The 21,358-nt window shown below is 35.4% G+C and overlaps 1 protein-coding gene across 7 annotated transcripts in view; it reads left to right on the forward strand.

Moving 5' to 3' along the window:
- GUCY1B1 (guanylate cyclase 1 soluble subunit beta 1) overlaps window positions 1-21,358 on the forward strand; it is a 50,328-nt gene that overhangs the window by 4,996 nt on the left and 23,974 nt on the right. For 6 of the 7 annotated variants that reach the window (XM_025386083.1, XM_025386081.1, XM_025386084.1 and 3 more), the window contains 2 exons: window positions 10,918-11,018; window positions 13,485-13,603. In XM_025386083.1, the coding sequence (XP_025241868.1) occupies window positions 13,511-13,603 (93 nt within the window). In that variant the 5' untranslated portion in view covers window positions 10,918-11,018; window positions 13,485-13,510. Of the gene's footprint in view, window positions 1-8,578; window positions 8,730-10,917; window positions 11,019-13,484; window positions 13,604-21,358 lie in introns of all 7 variants that reach the window. The other variant, XM_025386082.1, reaches the window with a different exon arrangement.

The following is a 21,358-nucleotide window of genomic DNA, read 5'->3' on the forward strand; positions in this document are numbered from 1 at the left end:
CAGTCTATATTCTATCAGTCTAAATTTTTTTAGCACTCTAGGATAAGTAATCATCATCATCATCATTTTTCATTATTTTGTTTTGAAATGCAACATATGCTCTTAATATCCATTGTATCAAAGCAAATTAAAACAAACAAAAGAGCACATCACCATGTTTTGCTATGTTTATTCAGATTTTCATATGTATGAAGGTGTGATTTAAACTTATATACCTTTCTGTAGACCTGCTTAAGTAGGAATAAGCCTATGCATGTTTTAAAGTAGTAAGTGTACTTTATATTATAAAGCAATTTCAAATTTCTAAAGTTTTGTTCTCTTTATAATTTTGATTGACTGCTACAACATCCATTTGAAAGAGGAAAGGACTTTATGGCTCAATTTTTTTTAAATAACAAAGTTGATTTTCCAAGAGGTTAATTCCCATATGTAATTACTTCCTGTGCCAGAGAATTATATATGGGAAGCTGAAAAGTCAGAACTTCAGCCCTTGTTCTTCTGGTGCCGGGTTTAATGCTTCTTTTAAGATATAATTGTGAAATAGGAACTAATGTAGTATACATACAAAAATGAAACCGCATTTATTTTCTTACCCAGAAACTTCCTCAGTACAAATAAACACATTAATATACAGACTAAGGAAATAAGTAAACCAGATCATTGTTAGGATCAGGATCCTTTTCTGTAGAAAGATCTGCCGGTTAACCTGAAATACAGAGGAAAGCATTGCATTGTATTGTATGTTGGCTGACAAGCTCAGTAATGTTTGAAGTTATCTTTTGTGGCTGGAACTGGATGCCCATGTGTATACTCCATCACATACCTGCTAGTGAGCTCTTTGCACAGGACTCTTCCAGAACCTGGCCCACGTCTGGGAGCAGCATGGCAGGCACCTAGGTGATAAGGCGGGTCATCACATGATCTCAGGGGGTTTGTGGGTGTTTCTTTTGAGTTTTATTTTGGTTCTGATGATCTGAGGTATTCCCCAGAAGTCAAACTGGGTCTTGGAGTCTTTATTTTCCTTGCATTCTGCAATTTTAGAGAATTAAAAGAAATCAGAGGAGCACATCATTTAATTGGGTGTGTCAGAAGGATCTTTGCACATTACAGTGAACATCAGAAATCAGAAAATCTGTATTCTCACCCTTAATATACCCAGATGTAGTTTTGGCAAACATTTACTAAGCATTGTTATGATTTGCAAGAACAATGTCCTTTCTACTTTCTTACCTTTCTCCAGAATAAGGGCCTCTAGCAAATGTTTCTCTTTAATGTGTTGGAAAACTATAGTTATGGGTTGATGCTGTGCAGACATCAACAGGAAAACACACTTAAGGAAATGAATGCTATAAAGAAATCTAACTGGCTAGATCCAAGGGTAACAGCTCAGCAGACGTGAGTACTTGCAGGTTTTTCATTCTCTCCTTTGCCTCCTTGTTCATTAAAGAGGAAATGATGGGAGGAAAAAAAAATCTTTATTGTTTGTGTCTAGCAAAATGAAGCATCTTTTTCTGTGTCAAACTATATCAAAAAATAGTGAAGTTAAAGTTGTTTTTATTCCAGCTAAAAGTAGACATTCTGAAGTATTTATTGGACCTCCTTGTTACCATGGCTTTGGTTCTGTTGCTTATTCTGGTCTACTTCCCCTTCATTGTTGAATCATGAATTATGAAATTGTTAACTTTATTGAAATTCTTTGTGGTCAATCTTCAGATAACCCAAACATGGAAACCTTTCACTCAACTTGTCCTACATACCCTTAGCATTCCAGCCCCATTGGCCTGTTTTTAGTTTCTCAGCCACACTGAGCCTTAAATGTGTCCATTTAACACCTGTGCTTGGTATGGTCTCCTTTTCTTCACCCTCCCCAACCCTCCTGTAAATGTAAACACCTCTCAGCTTTGAGATGTCAAAACAAATGTCACTTCTTAAGGGAACCTTCTCTCACATCCAAACTTTTCCTTTTCCGTCACAGTGATATAATCCAAGAGCTTGTACTTAAGTATTTGTACTGCTGATTAATGTCTATCCTCCATGACTCTAGCCTCCATAACTCTTTCTAGAGTGCTTTCTCTCTCCCTCTCTCTGTATATTCAATAAAATATCAGGCTCTCTTTCTGTAATAAAAATATGGATGTTTATACGTGAATGATGTATCTTTCACATTTTTCATTTCCAAAGAATAGAGCACATACATATTTTTATCAAAGATTTTTTTCTGCAACCAGAATTTATGTCAGCATGGTGACATCTTCAACTACTATTTAAATAAAAGCTGTTTTCAAATAGACATTTCTTTTTCTCCCAGATTTATTGAGATATAATTGACAAATAAAAGTTGTATATATTTAAGGTGCACTTCATGTTTTGATGTACATATACATTGTGAAATAATCACTGTAATCCAGCCAATTGCCATATTCATCACCTCACATAGGTACCCTCTTTTTTTTGTAGTGAGAGCACTTAAGGCCTACCCTCTTAACACATTTCAAGTATTCATTATAATATTGCTAACTGTAATTGTTCATTGTAATTGTTAATAGTGACATTGCTGTGCAAAATAAACATTTCTTATATCAGCAAAGGCAGAAGGTGCAGAAATGTAGCAATGCATAACAGCACTTCCTTTTGGAACCGTCAGAGTTCCTTTATGTTTTCTCATGTCATATGTGGATATATTGGAAGGACTAAGAACTTTATTGTTAGAATGACGATTTCATACGTCAAAAGACAATTGCTAGATTGAATTCAGGACATGACTAAATCCTTTAGCAAGTGCCTAAAAGGCAGGGATGTGTGGTGCTGTTTAAAGTCAGTGTCATAGACCATAGCTCAATGTTTAGAATAATGAAATTAAATTTGAAAACCAGATGGGCTCTCACCACGTCATGCTATTTTGAATGTAATATGTCACGTATATTAAACACATACCATATGCTTCTGCAGTCACAGTCCTACATGCTTGATACTCATTATCTCAGTTAATCCTCATTACCATCACAGAAAATAGATTCCTTCATTATCCTCATTTTGCAAATAAGAGAATAGAGGCTTAAAAAAAGCTTGCCTCAAACACTCAGCTATTAATTATTAGAGCTGGGATTTGAACACAGATAAAGTCATAATTATCATGTTATATGTTTTCTTCCAAAGAGAAAGACCTATAGACAACCAATTTAGCAAGGACATGGGTAATGTTTCTGTGTATTAGTGCTACCTGCTGATTTTTCTTTTTTCTTGGAATATTCAAGCATGCGTACAGGAGATTTTTGACAATAATATTTTTAAAGGTGAATTGACATAAAGCATACACACAAGTGTCTAAGTAAATTCATTTGTCTGTTAAAGCTGCTGACAATGGCTCAGCAGCTCAAATGAAGGTTTGTAAGTTTTGTGGATATGTTTTCAAAATTGGAGAAATTACCATTAAGGGTCTCTTGTGTCAGGCTGGTCACAGAAAGAAACTTGCAATTATGTATCAAGACTGTTGTTGCTTCCCCTAAAACTAAGGTATGGGTGTTACTCATGAGAGCATTTATTGTTACTGTTTACAGTGCTTGGATGAGTGAACACATTGACATGAAAGGACTGACCTTTACCAACTAAAAGGGGGTTCAGGCATGAAGCCGTTACTGGATTTAAAGGGCCTGTCTCTCCACTTGACAGCTCCCTCAAACTAGAGTCTCTCCTTTGGGGTTCAGGCTTACTGAGAATCATTAGATTAGGCTATTGAAAACTCAGAGGCTATTCATGCTTCACAGCCACTTATAAAAAAAAGAATATAAAGTTTTACTTTTTTAGATGTTATATATAGTTCCTATCCACAGTTTATAGTGGGGGATTTTCGTTTTAATAATGGTTGGGGACAATGCAACATTGTGGTACCATTTCAGCTCACATCAATGGACCGTTCTAGGATTTATTATCAAGACGACATCTACATACTGCTTTTTGATACAGCATGTGTTCTGATAGTGTTGTTTACGGGATCAATAGTGTCTTGGAGCTGTCATTGGTCAGTTTGATCGTTTGATCCTGATTGACCTTTTCTGCCCAAGAGCAGACCTTATGTTGAGATTATGTTTTCAACATGCCTGTGTTCAGGCTCTCCCATTTCAAAATACTCCACCGAAAACTTCTTTAACTGAAATAGAGCAGTCTTATCATATTCTTAACGTACTCTAAAAATGTACAGTAGCAGAAGCTCAAGGCCAGAATATGAATTCAGTTTCTCTGTGTTCACATATTGTAGTTAAGGAATATCTCCTTGTATGTGAAATTATAAGAAATGTTACCTGGACATTTTGGACAAATTGTATACCTAGTTTTAAAAAATAAATTAAAAAAGATTCTTAATTTTGAAAGCAAATGATGGACTTTTGTCAATAATGTTTGATTGCTTGTTTTTTTTTTTTTTTGTTTTGTTTTGTTTGTTTTTTTGTAGAGAGCTTAGAAACATATGGGGAAATCGATTTAATTCATTCATTCACTAATTTTTAAACATGTATACCTGTATTAAGCACATGCGCAGTTCCAGGCACGTGGGTTAGGCACCAGTAATTACATTAAAAAAAAAAAAAATCCCAACTTACCAAACAACCCCACTATAAAAATACCAACTACCTTTTTGTGGAAGGGTAATTAGTATAAATAAAGGATCTGCTTAAATTCCAGCAAATAAGAGTAAGTAGGAAGTTGACTGCTATTGGGAAACTATTTCACTTATACGCATTCAACTTCTAAACAGTTATTGTGGCTACAAATACCAAGAATGTGATTATTTCTGATTTTGCTCCCAGGTGAGAATTTGATCTTTATTTTTAAAGCTCTTAGGGGAGACAAAGCTTGTTTTATCTTGGCTATTTTAGTTAGTAAATTCTATCAGCGAATCTGCATGCTAAGTGCACATATTTAGTTTAATCATTTGATTCTGAATAAAAATGACTAAGATTTTGTTGTCATTCCTCCCTTCTCTTCTTCCACTTGCCATTTCCTCTTTCTCCTTTTTCCCTTTCTTCTTCATCTCCAACATACCAGTTAGAGGAAATATCAGGCATTAAGTGTGCGAGAAGTACTATCCTGAGGTTTTTGCATGGATTAATTCTGCTAACCAACACAATGACCGGAGGTAACTGCTGCTGTTAGCCTGTTTTACAGATGAGGAAATGAAACACCAAGAGGTGAATCTGCCCAAACTGCACATGGGATCGGCTTAGTAGTTTATTTTCCATACTGTGTGAGGAAAGACTATGACTTATGACATAGATGAAATCAAGGGAATTTCTCTTTATCTAGGTTTGCTTGTTAGCCAATGAAAGTGTTTTTAAACTTCAACTTCTCTAAATATTTATTATTGTCTGCTGATCTCTTTCATTGAGTAATCCACTGAATAGAAAATTTTAATGCTTAAACCAAGCAGAGTCATTGGGTATGTAAATACGGCAAGTCATAGTATTTGAAAATAGTGAAAGACTATGTTCACTTGGGATTCGGTAGGGCTTTTAAAAATAAAAATAATAATAGTAAGCAACAACAGAATGTAACACAAACTAGGACGCATGTGGATTGTAGTGCTGTTGGTTATTATTTGATAGATGAGCACTCTTGAACACAGTTTAATCCAATTTACTTATAGTTTATATAATATTTTTTGTCATCTAAGAAGCATTGAAAAAAATGACAGTGTGTCCAACATTTTCAGGCAAATCTTAAACTGTGGTTCTCAGGGAAACCTGTGGGTTTTCTCACATGTAAAATAAGTATAATTTAAATAATAAGGAAATTGCATAATTGACCTGTGATGTAATTATATAATTATGCAATAATAATGTAACAATGTATATATAATGCAACAATTTAAACAAAATTGGAGCTCAAAAAATAATTCTGAAAGAATGATTGAGTCTAGAAAATTTGGTTAATGTACTTGGCTGAATTTGGATAATTTAAGTCCATATAAATTCTACTTATTACAAAAATAAATTTTAAATTATTAGAAGTGTTATTCTTGCCTTTGCTTTTGAGGAAAGAACTTAAAAGTTATGGGATAGCAAAGTGGGGGATGGAGAATAATGAGGTAATATTACTTGAATTATGTAAATTGTTTATGTAATCTACATATTAGCTTACTTCCTGACTTTTCTTACTTTTACTGGTTGCCCTCTGTGACTTTAGGTAGCAGATGAAAAAACAGCTCTAAAGCTAAGGAGAGAAAGAAGTGTGCAATGTGGAAAGGGAAGCTATTAAACCTTTCCTCAAAGAACAGTGACAGCTATATTTTGCAGAGTTCTGGGAAATGGTTATCATCATATCTCAGTGCTTTCTGGAGGCTAAAACATTTGACAGCATGAAGTCTGTTTATATATAAATTTACCTAAAAGTTAAAAGAAAAGTTGTGTTGAGAATTGAGAGACAACAGAGAAGGCTTTGTTGATTCAAAATTTCTACTAGCTTCCACGGCCATATTGTCTGAAATTAATTCTCTTAGTTATTATTCCTTTTCCACTAAGTTCTTCATCTCAGTTTAGTGTATTAAACTACTTCAAACTAAAGAGTTTGTGATACCTCCAACTAACTTTTGCAATATTTCCAATTAACTTTTCCCCTGAAAGGAAAGAAGATGAAGAATAGGCTAGAGAAGGAAAGGAAGTGGCCCCAGAAAGGTTAGGTGTAAGGTGGTAAGGATGGAGGTTTCCTGTTCAAGTCCTTGCTCAGATGTTGCTGTCCCCATGAAGCCTACCATGAGCATGTATGTATATTATCCTCATATGTATATTGCATCCAGCCCCTTCCACTTACATTTCCACTATCATGTCTTTATCCTGAGCTACCTCTTCCTATAGCATCTTATATCATATTATAAGATATTTGATATAAGATAATGTGATATTCCTATAACATATTATATCATTTTGTTATACATCATGTTTATTGCTTATTACTTGTATCTGCCAGCTAAAATATAAGCTTTATAAGGGCAGGGATGTTTATCTCTTTTGTTGTTGATATATTAAAAGTGCTTAGAAAAGTGCTGGGAGATAATAGGCATCCAAATATTTGTGGTAAAGCTCTTCCACCAGAAAAATAGAAAAAGAAAAAGGGTAGCCCCACATTCCCAAAGATGTAAATAGAGTCCTAAGTACTTTGAATAATTCAAAGGAATTCAGAGTTAAATTTTTAAAAGAAGATTATTATTTCCTTCCATGTATTACTATTTAATTTCTATTTCAGTCCCCACCAGGGAGCATTGACACTGGTCATTTCAGGAAGTAAAGCTTCGACAATAAGGGAGCTTATTTTAATAAAGAGAGAGAAAGGAAAGGAGGAATGCATTGACCCATGGTTAGGGGATTTCTGAGGAAATGGCTGTTCCCCTATTTTACACAGAGGGACTGTGGATTCTGCTTGTACCTTGTTTATTTATGTTACTAGAGATTGGTGAGTTTTTCAAATAAACTGCATTTATTACAGAAATATAGGTGATTTGACTTATTCCAATTGGAAGAAACAGAATGGTGAAAACATGAATAAATTTCTACTTTATTGTATCTTTGATTAGAATGTTCTGTCAGAATCTCCAAAATTTTAATCTATAAATCAGTGTTGTTTCATAATAAAATGTTAATAGCAAAATGACAAAACATAGGGTATCCATATCCTTTAAACCATTAATCCCATTCCTAGGAATTTGTTCTATTTGTACGTAGAAGTATAATAAGCTACAAAGATGCTCGTCACTTTTTTTATACTTGTGGAAAAAATAAAAGTATCTAACTACCTACCAAGACTTCAATATGTCTACAATGCAATTTTATGCAGCCATGGTATAGAAGTATAATTATGATATGAAAAGACATCCATCAAATATGCACTCAAATGAGGAGGTTTTAAAGCAGTATGTTCTATATATAAGTATATTAAAGCATGAACAACTTGAAAATTATACTAGCAGTGATTATCTCAGGATAGTGGAGGCTTATTTTCTTTTTTAGTTTTTCCTTTCCTGTACTTTATATATATTTTTACAATTAGAAATTAGAATGCAGAAAATATATAGTAGCGTTTATCAGAGGATAAGAAAATGTTTGTATATTACGTTTTCATATTTTTTGATATCTCACTGACTTTTGGTATTAAAAAGACTTGAGGTCTTTGAAGAGTTGTGTCGCTCTTGTTTAACAGCTGTTTATGTTTGGAAAAAGGGAGAAGAATTTCGTATTTTATGTACAGTGCTATAATTGTTTGAGTAGACATGGGGAGCACTGTACTCACTGGGAATATGTATAGTGCTTTAACTGCTTAGAATATATTTTTGTACACTTTATCTCTTTACTGTTGTGAAAGGTGAATTATCTGTTGCTCCCACTTCAGAAAAGAGACGTTTTGTTTGTTTGTTTGTTTCCTGAGTCAGGATCTGGCTCTGTTGTCCAGGCTGAAATGCAGTGGCAAGATCACGCCTCAGTGAGGCCTCAACTCCCAAGGCTAAAGCAAGATTCTCCCACATCAACCTCCCAAGTAACTGAGACTACAGACTTGCACCACCATGCCTGCCTGATTTTTTTTTTTTTATTTCTAGAAGAGAAGAGGTCTCGGTATGTCAGCCAGGCTGTTCTCAAATTCCTGAGCTCAACGGATCCTCCACCTGGGCTTCCCAAAGTGCTGGGATAATAGGCGTGAGCCAACCTGCCCGGCCAGAAAAGAGAGATTTTAATGCTTATGTGCTTCATGTGATTTGCTCAGGTTCATTTAGCTGGTAAATCCTGGGCTCTGAAATGCAGATCTGTGTGCTTACTGAAAACATGTTTAAAAAAATATGAATAAATGCAGGCAAATAAATTATGTGCTCTGAAGAACAGAGGATGTTTTTAAGACTATCTGCATACTAAGGTATGGATATAAGACATACCACCATTTGGAATTTTCCCCTTGAGCATACACAGATATAGTCATGAGTGGCAGCTGTGATAGCACAGCTTCTGAAAGAGAGAAAGCGACTAACGACTTCCTTGACAATATTTAAAGAGTTATTTGAGCTGTTGTGTTGCAAGCTCGCCTAATTAGAGTGGCTAGTTTCCTTTGTATTCTCCTGGCAACGTACAAGGATTCCGATGAATTAGATTGAGAGTAAGAGGTTCACATCCAAGCTCCATGTATTTTTGTGAAGTTAACATTGGCAATGATATCTGGAACTTAGTTCTTTTGTACAGTTGACCATGTGGGTTTTTTAAAATTTACATACATTTATGAGGTACATGTGCAATTTTGTTGCATGCATAGTAGGCGGCAATGTTTTGAACAATGGATTTCACCTCTTCTTTGAATGCTTATTTGAGAAAAGTAATTCAAATCCTACCTAAATAAATACATTTATATAATCATGACAACTATTAAAAACAATTATAATTTTCTTTCACTAGTACTGTGTATGTTTTGAGCTACTGGGTTTAATAAGCTAAGGATGTATTTGAAGATTTTATCAGTCCACTTGGCATCTCAAACTTAGTATGTTGAAAACATAGCTCTTGACCTTGACCCCCTATCTGCCTCCAACAAGTCTTTCCCAATTCTGCTACTGGTGACAACACACTTTTAGTTGCTTAGACCAAAAACCTCAGTGTCCTCCTTGAGTCCTCTCCTTTCACACCCTGCGTCCAATCCATAGCAAATCATGCTGGATTTACCTTTGGAATATATGAATTTGAGGCACTTCTTACCAACTCCACGGGTTCATGTCTTTCTCCTGCCTCAGCCTCCCAAGTAGCTGGGACTACAGGCGCCCGCCACCATGCCTGGCTAATGTTTTGTAGTTTTAGTAAAGTTGGGGTTTCACCACGTTAGTCAGGATGGTCTCGATCTCCTGACCTAGTGATCCGCCTGCCTTGGCCTCCCAAAGTGCTGGGATTACAGGCGAGGGCCACCGCGCCCAGCCCACCAACACTTCTTACCTGAATGTCGGCAGCAGCCTCCTAAATGGTCTCCCTCCTCTGTCTTGTACCCCTTTAGTCTATTCTCAATGCAGCAGCCAGGTGAACCCCTTTAACCTAGATCAGCTTATATCACCACTCATGTCATAAGCGCTCAAGCTCTTCACCTCTTTGAGGGAAATGGCAATTATCCCAATGTCCAACCAGGCCAAGCACTGTAGCCTCATGTTACCTCTCCCACCCATTCCCTGATAGCTACTTTTCCCCCTCCTCTGTTCCAGCCACATTGGCCTCTGCTGTCCTACGACACCCCAGGCACGCTCCTGCCTCGCCCTTTGCACTTGTTTTTCCCTCTGCCCAGAGCACAAGCTCTCTAAATTGCCCGTGGCTCACTCTCGGAGCTCCTTCAGACTTTACTCAAATGCCGGCTTCTCAGTGAGGCCTTCCTGGCTGTTGTACATGAGCTCTCCACTGCTCTGCTCTGCTTTATTCTTCTCCAAAGTATAATACTTACCATTATATGTTAGTTATTAATTTTATGTTGTGTCTGTCTTCCCTTAATATATGTATTGCAAGAAGTCAGAGATTTTTGTCTTTTTTACTAAATATTGTACCCCTAGTACCCAGGACAATGTCTGGCACATAATAGGGACTCAACAAAAATTGCTAAACATTTATTAACCCAAAGGTTATTTAATTGATTATATTTAATGGCAGGTATTGTATTGAGCAGTAGAGTACTATGTATTGTTAATCTTGCTAAAATATACTTAAATATATCATTTTAATTTAGGGAGGGGGATATGACATCATTTCTGCTCTCTCACTAGAATTTTAGGTACATGATGCTGTTTAAACAAATTTGCTCAAAAAAAATTCTATTTCAGAGATAAAACCATTGTTTATACAATTATTATACCTATAGTAGCTTTTTTTTTTAACTTCAACTTTTCTGTCTCTCTCTCTCTCTCTCTCTTGTTTTGTTTTCCAGAAAAGAGGCACAGTTAGATGAAGAAGGACAGTTTCTTGTCAGAATAATATATGATGACTCCAAAACTTATGATTTGGTTGCTGCTGCAAGCAAAGTCCTCAGTAAGTTGAATGCAACTCTCCTTCTTTGGCTAAGTTACACATAGAAGCTCAAAGAATGCGTGGTTCAAGATCACAACGCAGGGTTATGTGAGTGGTGCAGAGCATTTGTACAACCTGCACAGTTGTGTGGTGGAAATCCACATATCATGTTAGGCTCAGGCTATGCCAAGTCTTATTTTTCCTTTTACAAGTTCTTTAGAGAATAGAAAAGAGTAAATGTGTTCTTCTTCTTGTTTTTTTGAGACAGGGTCTGGGTCTGTCACCCAAGCTGCACTGCAGTAGTGGCCTAACTCCTGCTCACTGCATCTTCTGCCTGCCAGGCTCAAGTGATCCTCCCATCTCAGCCTCCCGAGTAACTGGGACTACAGGCATGCACCACCATGCCCAGCTAATGTTTTGTATCTTTGGTAAAGACAAGGTTTCATCATGTTGCCCAGGCTGATCTTGAACTCCTCAGCTCAAGTTATCTACCTGGCTCTGCTTCCCAAAGTGCTGGAATTGCAGGTGTGAGCCACCATGCCAGGCCCAGTTCTTTGTCTCCTGCAAAAGAAAGCCATGTATTCAAGAAGGAAAGAAAATTATTGGTACTTAATGTAACAACGTCAGTTGTGGTGTCAACAATATGGCAGTTATTCAAGTATAGTATGTGTTTTCTCCAAATCTCTTTTGCAGTCACAAGTTAAATTAGCTATTGGTAAAAGAAACGTGAAACTGGGATCTACCACAGACAAATACCTTCCTGAAGAAGGCAAAGTTTTAAAAATTTCATGGAGAAAAAGTTGTTCTCAAAGTGGTATCTATTATTCCCATAGTGCTTAATTTTTAACTGGGCTATAGTTTGGATACAATAGAATGAGGATTTTAGTTTTGCTACATATAACTAGGAAACTAAATGCTATCTATAGTAGAGTAAAAAAAATTTTAAAAGATTGGTAAATATTTAATATTAACAAGAAAAATATCTAGCCTCTAGCAATCAAAATTGAAACAAACATGAAATAACTTTTTTCTTACCAATTTGGCAGTCTCAAAAATGGAAATATCTAGTGTAATGATGGAGTAGAGTTAATGGGAAATCATACATATTTTTAATGTGATGATAATTACGACAACTTTTTTGGAGAATAATTTTGCATCATGAAAGCCTTTTAAAAATATTAAAACTCTTCAGGAATTTTTCCTAAAGAAATTATTAGATCTGTTTTCATTAAGATGCATGTATGTGTTTTCATGTCAGAGATCCATATATTGTCAAAAACTGAAAACAGCCTACATTTTCAATAAGAAGGGATTGGTTAAATAAATTATTGCATTCATATGTTGAATAAGATAGCAATTAAAATTGATACACAGCACTTTGGGAGGCCGAAGTGAGTGGATCACTTGAGGCCAAGAGTTCAAGATCATCCTGGTCAATGTGGTGAAAGCCCCTCTCTATTAAAAATACAAAAATCACCCAGGTGTGGTGGCGGGTGCCTGTAGTCCCAGCTACTCGGGAGGCTGAGGCAGGAGTATGGCCTGAGCCCGGGAGGTGGAGTTTGCAGCGAGCCGAGATTGTACCAGTGCACTACAGCCTGGACGACAAAGTGAGACTCTGTTTCAAAAAAAAAAAAAAAAAATTAATATGGAAAATTTAAGTTTTAGGAAATATTAATGATTGTTTATTAAGAAAAAAGCAGAACACCAGGGTACATATTATATGTAATCAAGTTATTAAATACACATATTTATATAAAGACTATTTTGTATCAAAATACTGTCATGTGCATTCTTGATGATTTTAAAAATTTGTGTTTTTTGGAAAAAAGAAGTAGTATATCAAATACATGCTTTAAAAAGTTCAAAATTAAGTACAGGGTGAGTATCGCTTGCCTACAACTCTTGGGACCAGAAACGTTTAGGCTTTCAGATTTTTTTTTTTTTTTTTTGATTTTAGAATATTTGCATATCCATAAGAAGATATCTTGGGGATGGGATTCAAGTCAAAACATAAAATTCATTTATGTTTCATGTACACCTTATAGACGTAGGCTGAAGGCAATTTTGCACAATATTTTAAATGATTTTCTGCAAGAAACAACGTTTTGACTGCAGTCCATCACGAGTTCAGGTGTAGAATTTTCCACGTGTAGTGTCATGTTGGTGACCAAAAGGTTTCAGATTCTTGAGCATTTCGAATTTCAGATTTTCAGAGTAGGTATGCTCCACTTGTAATTTGTAATAGAAGCTGAAAAACTGGTTGCTTTGCTTGTAAATGCAAATGTACACCATTAACATGTTTATACATTGTCTTCTCTGATTTCATTGTATTGTCCTGAAGGGATTTTTTTCATATGATCTATGTTTGCCATGCACAAAAATTGAAGACATTTTAAATTATTTTAATAAACACTTACCTTCATTCTTTCTATTAAGAATATTTCACCTATTATATGCTTTTTTTCCCCTCTTGAACTTGTAAAATAGATCTCAATGCTGGAGAAATCCTCCAAATGTTTGGAAAGATGTTTTTCGTCTTTTGCCAAGAATCTGGTTATGATACAATCTTGCGCGTCCTGGGCTCTAATGTCAGAGAATTTCTACAGGTAAGCAATTTGAGGTCCTATAGTTAAAAGTTCTGTGTTTGTAACTCTCAAATGTAGACTCTAGAATCCTTTTGTTCACTCAGCTGGACGAGAGTGTCTTGTTTCTGAAATGGAATCATCGTGACCTTTTTCTAGTTCACATAAAATCATAGTTATTGGAGGGTCTTGAATCCATTTTAGCATTATATTTTTTCTTTAACTTCTGGTTGCTGATACTGAATATGCAAGTTGTAAATTAATGTTCCCTGAAAAGCTCCAGGTGGTCTTTTGTGATCTGTTCAACTGCCCCTTTTTGGGGGTAATGGCTATATATCCTAGTGATTGTGGTTTTAGACATTTAATATGGCCTTATTTTCTATTTACAAAACATTCCTAGTTTGTAGATATAATCAAGCAATGTATCAGTGTTTATGAAGTTCTACCTGGAGCTCAATGTTTAGGAAAAAGTAGCAGGGTTTTCAGGTGTTCTGTCACCAAAACATACTTAAGACACATTATCATGAGTTACATATTAATTAATCTACTGTACAAGGGAAAATAGGAAACAGTTCAAAGTCAGTTTCAGGTGAAAAAGATAAATAATGCAATCAAAGGCCTTTGTCTTATATTCTTGTTAAAATTACCTTAAAAGATTTTACTAGTAAATTACACATTAGATAAGAGACTATTTCTGGATTGACTATACTATTTTAAGCATTGGCATTTGTGAGACCCTCTTCTTGAAATGTGTTAACATTGAAAATTATGTGGTTGTTTGCAAAGGATATTTCTAAACTGGCTGCTGAAAGCTGCCAGATCTTGCTGGAAAATGATGTCAGTGCAATACTAGCTGAATCGAAGCCCAGTTTTGAGGGAATGTAAACACTTTCAATCCAGCTGCATTATTGATTTAACAGCCAAAATAAGAACTTTCGTGTTTAATCAAAATGTCTGTTGTTTACATAGTGACATTTTTCTTATAAACTTAAAACAGCATTAAATCAAGTTGGAAACTGGTTTGCAATCTCCTGCCATGGATTTACTAAACTACTGGTGTCAAAAAAAGCTGCCACTTCCAAATGAAGTAGCTGCCAAGAGATATTTAAATAAAATTGAACAGGCAGCATTTAATGGGATTATTTTAAATGGATTAAAGTTTTGGGAGATATGGGGTTTTTGAATACATATTTCACTTTTTAGTACTTTTGTTGACCACTATCAACTTATTAGCAAAGTTTCAACTTTCAGTTGTTCTGGCTTTTAACTCTCTCTCTCTCAATGGCCATGTTTACATAACAAAACAAAGATTCAAATGGTTTTATTAATTCCTTTTTTTTTTTAACCTGTGCTCATGGTGACCATCTGCTAAGCTTGTTACAGCACAGTAAGAGAGCAAGCAGCCTTTTAGGTGTGTTTCTCTGTGTTCCAGAACTGCTTTATCCAATGGGACAGTCACTGGTTGCATGAGGCCGCTCAGCATTTAAAATGAGATGTGCAAGCTGGGGAGTGGCTCACGCCTGTAGTCCCAGTTACTCGGAGGCTGAGGCAGGAGGATCACTTGAGCCTGGGAGATGGAGACTGCAGTGAGTGAGCTATGATCACACTGCTGTGCTCCAGCCTGGGTGACAAAGTGAGACCTTATCTTTACATACATGCATACATACAACAAAGCGCAATGTGCTGCAAGTGTAAAATATACACCAGATGTCAAAGACAGTAGAAAAAGAATAGAAGATGGCTCATTCACAATTTTATATTGATTTCATGTTAAAATGATAATATTTTGGATATATTTGGTTGTATAAAATTTAGTTAACATAGCTTTAAATTAGACACAATTTTATTTTATTTCTCTTTCAATGTGAGAGTGAAAAATGAAGAAACTAGAAAGTTAGAATACTGTAAAGTTTTCATCAGTATTTTACATTATGATTCAGTTCTTTTGTTTTCTCCTGGTTTTGAAATTATACATTTTAAGGGCAAGTTGAATGTGTTAAAGTACTGCTTTTCTAAAAAGTAGATATTTATGTTATCATTAGGCTGATTACACAGAAATTAAGTGGACTTTTTCTGTGTGACTATAAAACAAAATCATTAACTGTCATACATTGTTTTAACATACCAGCACACATATAAAGATTGATACTTTTATTACATAAATTAATAAAATATTCTTTATGGTGACTTCAACTCTTCGCTAAAAATTTAAAGACTTTCTTTCTGTTTCAGCCCTGGTTTTAATCAGTCACCACATCTTTAGAGTCTATTTCCCAAATACTGAGCTTTGGGAATTCTGCCACTTTTCTCTATTTCCCCCACACTTCCTTGGGAGAGTCTGCCGTTATCTAGAGGTTGGATGGGTTCCCTGCTTCTCTTCATGACTCCTCCAATCTCTTCTCCATCCTATAACTCTGGTGCTTTTTCTGTAATGCAAATGTATCTCAACGTACCGTTTTCTTGCTTAAACTATGGAATAATTTTTTATTACTCATTGGAAACTGTCAAAATATTTAAAACAATAGAAACCTTCATTCTTTCTCCATCTTCCCTCTCCCTCTCCCCCAGTCCAGCCAAACTTAACCGCTTTCAGAAACTTGTATTTATCTTGTTCCCGCTATCCTCTCAGATTTTCTACTGCTCTTCTGTTTGCCTGGAATATGGTTCCAGCATTTTCCCCATAGATAAATGCTATTAATCCTGCAGGTAAAATTACTTTTCTGGGAAGGCGCCACTCCTCTCTCCAAACTCTGTCTTATCCTAGTCATGGTAACTAACCTCTCTCTTATTTTCATAGGACACTGCATTTCCCAAGCCACAGTAGTTTTCATACTGCATTATCATTCCCATTTGATGGACTGGAATGTAAACTTCAGGAAGCCAGAGATCATGTATAATCTCTTAATGTTTGTACCTTCACAGGTGCAATCTGTATATCTGAGAATAAATGAATATATCTTTTTTAAAAAAATGAATATTTGTTTTTTGTGCAAAAGCAGAAAACACACAATAGGAAGCAAACACACCAATAGATCAAGCTGAATTATTTGACTCAGGGTAACCCATTTTGAGGGAGAGCCTGTAATTTTATTTACAGATGAATCATAGATTGAAATATAAAAGAAGAGACATACACTAGATCAATTTCCTTTTCAGGTGAACATACTAAATTACTGTCTATTATTTAATTTACAGGGTACATTGCATGTGTCTGTTGACACTTTTAAAATAGTCATTCTAATATTTCCATTTTAAGCTTTTAGGGAGCACTAAAATAGCTACTGAAATCATAACAGGGGAGACTATTTGATTATGCGTTAGCTGAGCAACTCTGACTCACTCATCATAGCAAGCACAATTTCCTTGGAAGTAGTCTGTCCACAGCGTCTCAGTTGAATACATTATTAAGAATAGGTCTGTCTTATATATGTATATACATACCATACCATTGTTTTTCCTTTTTTTGAAACAGTTTAAAAACAAATTTCTAAGTACTAGACACAGCATATAATAGGCAATTAATGAAACAGTCTTTGAATAATAGAATTAATTAATTCTGAAATATATGTGTCTTTATAATTATTTAGTCCAGCCTGTTTTATCAGGATAATACCTCTTTTGCTTAAATTTTGTACTCAAGGACATGCTGTAGAGATAATATCTGTAGCTTAGCTCCAGAAACATATTTCTTTTTTCACATGGACGTTATCATATCCATTCATAGTTGACTTAACGAATACTAACGTATCTACCCCCTTGAAAGGCTTTGGTGCCAATATCCAATTCATGACCCTGCTTATGCAGTCTCTCCTGTGCTTCCAAATTCAAGTTTAAAAAATTTGCATTATGCTTATTTTAAGCCACCCTGAAACTTTAACCAAAAATAGCTGGAAAGCATTTCACAGTTTAGAATTGATTTTTTCTTAAATCGCCAGTGAAACCATCAACTTGTGGACTGATGAAAAAAGTAATAATCTTTGGCATTTATTCTTTGGTTGATTTAATAATTGAAAATATAATTTATCAAAAAGAGAAAAAGAAATAAGACATTTTTTAAATTTGATTTTTGGATCTTAAGAATTTTCTCAGGCCGGGTGCGGTGGCTCAAGCCTGTAATCCCAGCACTTTGGGAGGCCGAGATGGGCGGATCATGAGGTCAGGAGATAGAGACCATGCTGGCTAACACGGTGAAACCCCGTCTCTACTAAAAAATACAAAAAACTAGCCGGGCGAGGTGGCGGGCGCCTGTAGTCCCGGGAGGCGGAGCTTACAGTGAGCTGAGATCTGGCCACTGCACTCCAGCCTGGGCGACAGAGCGAGACTCCGTCTCAAAAAAAAAAAAAAAAAAAAAAGAAAGAAAAAGAATTTTCTCTAGTTTTTCCACTTTTTTATTTGTAAATTCAGAATAAAATATGTGGTTCCGTGCTATTGCTATAGTCAATTTTTTTTTTGCGTTTCTTTAATGTTTTTATTATTATTATTATTATTATTATTATTATTATTATTATTATTTGGAGACGGAGTCTTGCTCTGTCGCTCAGGCTGGAGTGCAGAGGTGCGATCTCAGCTCACTGCAAGCTCCGCCTCTCGGGTTCATGCCATTCCCCTGCCTCAGCCTCCCTACTAGCTGGGAGTACAGGTGCCCGCCACCATGCTCAGCTAATTTTTTTTTTTTATTTAGCCAGATTGGTCTCGATCTCCTGACCTCATGATCCGCCCGCCTCGGCCTCCCAAAGTGCTAGGATTACAGGCGCGAGCCACCGCGCCCAGCCGCTATAGTCAATTTCTAACGGAAGTTTCTAGTGTACTGATGAAAAGACTGCAAAGAATACATGGGATTTGCAAGCTTCATAAGAAAATAGCTGATAAAGAATGTTCAATTGAATGTTATTTCCACCTTAATCCATGCTCACCTCTACACTCTAATGTCCTATTGCATTATGGCAGATTATATTTTCCCTAAATCACTGCAACAGTCTCTCCCATCTCACATGCATTTCTGTGATATGATTTTGCCTCTTCTTTGCGGGACATAAAATTCTTTTTTCCTTGAATCTGGGTTGGCTTTAGTGACTATTTAACCAATCAAATGGGGCAGAAGTGAGATATTTAAATTTCCTAGGCTAAAGTACAAGAAGTCTTGGTTTCCTCCTGGGTGTCTTGGAACAGTTGCTGTTGGGATGGTACCTCTAGAAACCCAGACACGTGAAATGAGAAGCACAAGCCACATGGAGAGGCCGAGTGTAGATTGGCAGATAGCAGTTCTAGCTGGGCTCCCAGCAAAGAGCTAGAAATAACTACCAACCATTTGATTGATCCATCTTGGAAAACCAGCCTACTCTGGCATTCTGATAATTTCAGCCCAGTTTCCATCAGATTCCATCCCAAGGGTAGAACTTTCTAATTTAGCCAGACAAATTACAGAACCATGAAAGATAGCAAATAAATTATTAAAGTTGTTTGACATACAGCTATGGATAACTAGACTACTACTCTGTGCATTATTTTTCTCTTTATATTTTATGTCTGTGTTAGTATGTGTGTATATGCTTGTACAATGAGTCAAGAGCTTTGAGAAAGCTGTGTTTGATAAGATAATCTATTATCCCTGGGAATAGGAGCCATGTCAGTCCCAAACAGGGCTACCAATTCAATTTCAACGGTATTACATTATTATTACATTATATTGTCTTTACCTCCCCTACAAATTTACAGAGTTAAAATACAATTAAAATGAGCAGCAAAGGCTGCCAGGTTGACTATGAAAATATACATGGGCAAATGCAATTTTAGAGAACAGTTAGGATTTAAATTATGACCTAAGTACGCATATAGAACTCAGGTGATGGTTAGATCAACATTCTTTCATTATTTGCTGGAGACACTGGCTTCTTCAACTAACCTTGATATGGTGACAGTTTCAGTCGTTCGCTCAACTCAGATATATTTGAGTTTATCAACCTGCGCCTCTGTTCAGCCTGCAGTGGGATTTTCTTCAATTCCTGTTGGCTCCAGGTTTTGGCTTATTAAATACAACATTGTGATTTGGCCACCAGGAACCATCTGAGATTGATGACTGATCTAATTCTTAAATGTTTGTGCAAAGAGTTATTTTAGGAAATATGAGGATTTTTCCTGAACAGCTGTAAAATTCTAATACTTCCCTAAATTATTTATATTTCTTAAGAAAAAAAGTGCACCATTCACTTTATTTTTAACTTTGGAATTTCAAAAAGAACTGTTTTCTCAGCATCCACAACGCCAATTTCTATAATCCACAATTTAAAAATCGACAAGTAGGGATGTAGTTTTAATTTTTAAAAAACTTGTGAAGGAAGATAAGAAATATTCTAGAATTGTAAGGCTTTTCAGTTTGAATAACTGGTATATATTTTCATAATTTTTCAAAATATTGATTGTTACATGTAGTAGTATATAGGCTGGATCTTTTTTAATATGAGTTTAAAAGCAATTAGTAGAATAAGTGAAATATTTTAACTGTTTTTCTTTAATTAAAATATTTCCCTGGAGGGAATGGAAATGATAAATTGATATAGCTTTAAAGCTATATCTATTTAAATAAGTTTAGTGACTCTGGTACAGTTTCTTTTTAAATAGAGATTTTCAGTATTTCTTTTAGAAAAGAATCTCTATATCTTTTCAGTTGGAAAGCTATTTAATTCTCAAGGAGCAGCTCCAAGAAGAAAAGGCAGGAAAAGTATTATGAAAGCATTCACTTCATACTCACTCCGATCTCATGCTATTTACTTTGGTGTTTCTCATTATCTAGGGTTTGGTGTTCCATTTCACTTAGGTCTAGTTTGTTTAAATGTTTTATCTTCAAATTCCAAAATGACTTTTTTCTTATAAAACTTAACAAAATGTTTTTTAAATTATATGACTCTCATTAAAGAATGTTGGTGTTGGTCCTATTTTTCAGAGGTGTGAGGGATAGAAAGGAAATCCTGTACCTCATCCTCCTTCATTGAAAAACAAAAAGAGGTTTGCAATGACTGATTTTAAAGATTTCTTGCAGATCTAAACTGCAGCAATATTCTCAAAACAGACAACTCCCTTCTCCCCATTCACCAAAACAAGGATTCTTAGAGACTGAAAAATGTTTTTCTTTAAAACGTTCAAGGCAAGGTCTTACCCATTTCTGTGGATCCTTTAAAATTTTTAATTAGATGTCCTTGAAACAGGAAAATCAGGTAGTTGACTTCTGGGGACTTGGCCTCTGTAATTATGTAAGAACTTATTTTTGGCATGCATATTACAAAAAGAAAATATGCATTTATTTTGACACATTCCAAGGTCTTTAAAAATGTGACACTTTAAAGTATTACTCAAAGGAATGATAAATTGTCTTTTGTTTTCTAAATCTATGAAGTGTACTATGTCTGAAACTCCAGTACAGTACCCTAGAATACCATAACTAATTTTTCTTTTACAAATGATAAATGCCAGATGATAAAATAAACCAGACTGACAGGGAGCAGAATTCCTGAGTAGAAAAACCACATTCATTTGTCTGTAGAAAAACAATAAAATGATATTAGTACATTAAGAAATGAAATTATGAAATTGAAACCTTTAGGTATCTCAAGATATCAAAATAGATGAATGGTCCTGCTCTCTATATTTTTCCTGTTTTTTGATTTTATGAAGCCTACAAGAGTGAATCAAAGCATATTTGAGGTTTACATCATTGTTTCCTGGAAATCTACTTGTGCTGCAATATAAGAGTTTACATTTTTTCAGTGTCTTTTTTACTTTCAT

Source organism: Theropithecus gelada, chromosome 5 (assembly GCF_003255815.1).
Source record: "Theropithecus gelada isolate Dixy chromosome 5, Tgel_1.0, whole genome shotgun sequence".
NCBI lineage: Eukaryota > Metazoa > Chordata > Mammalia > Primates > Cercopithecidae > Theropithecus > Theropithecus gelada.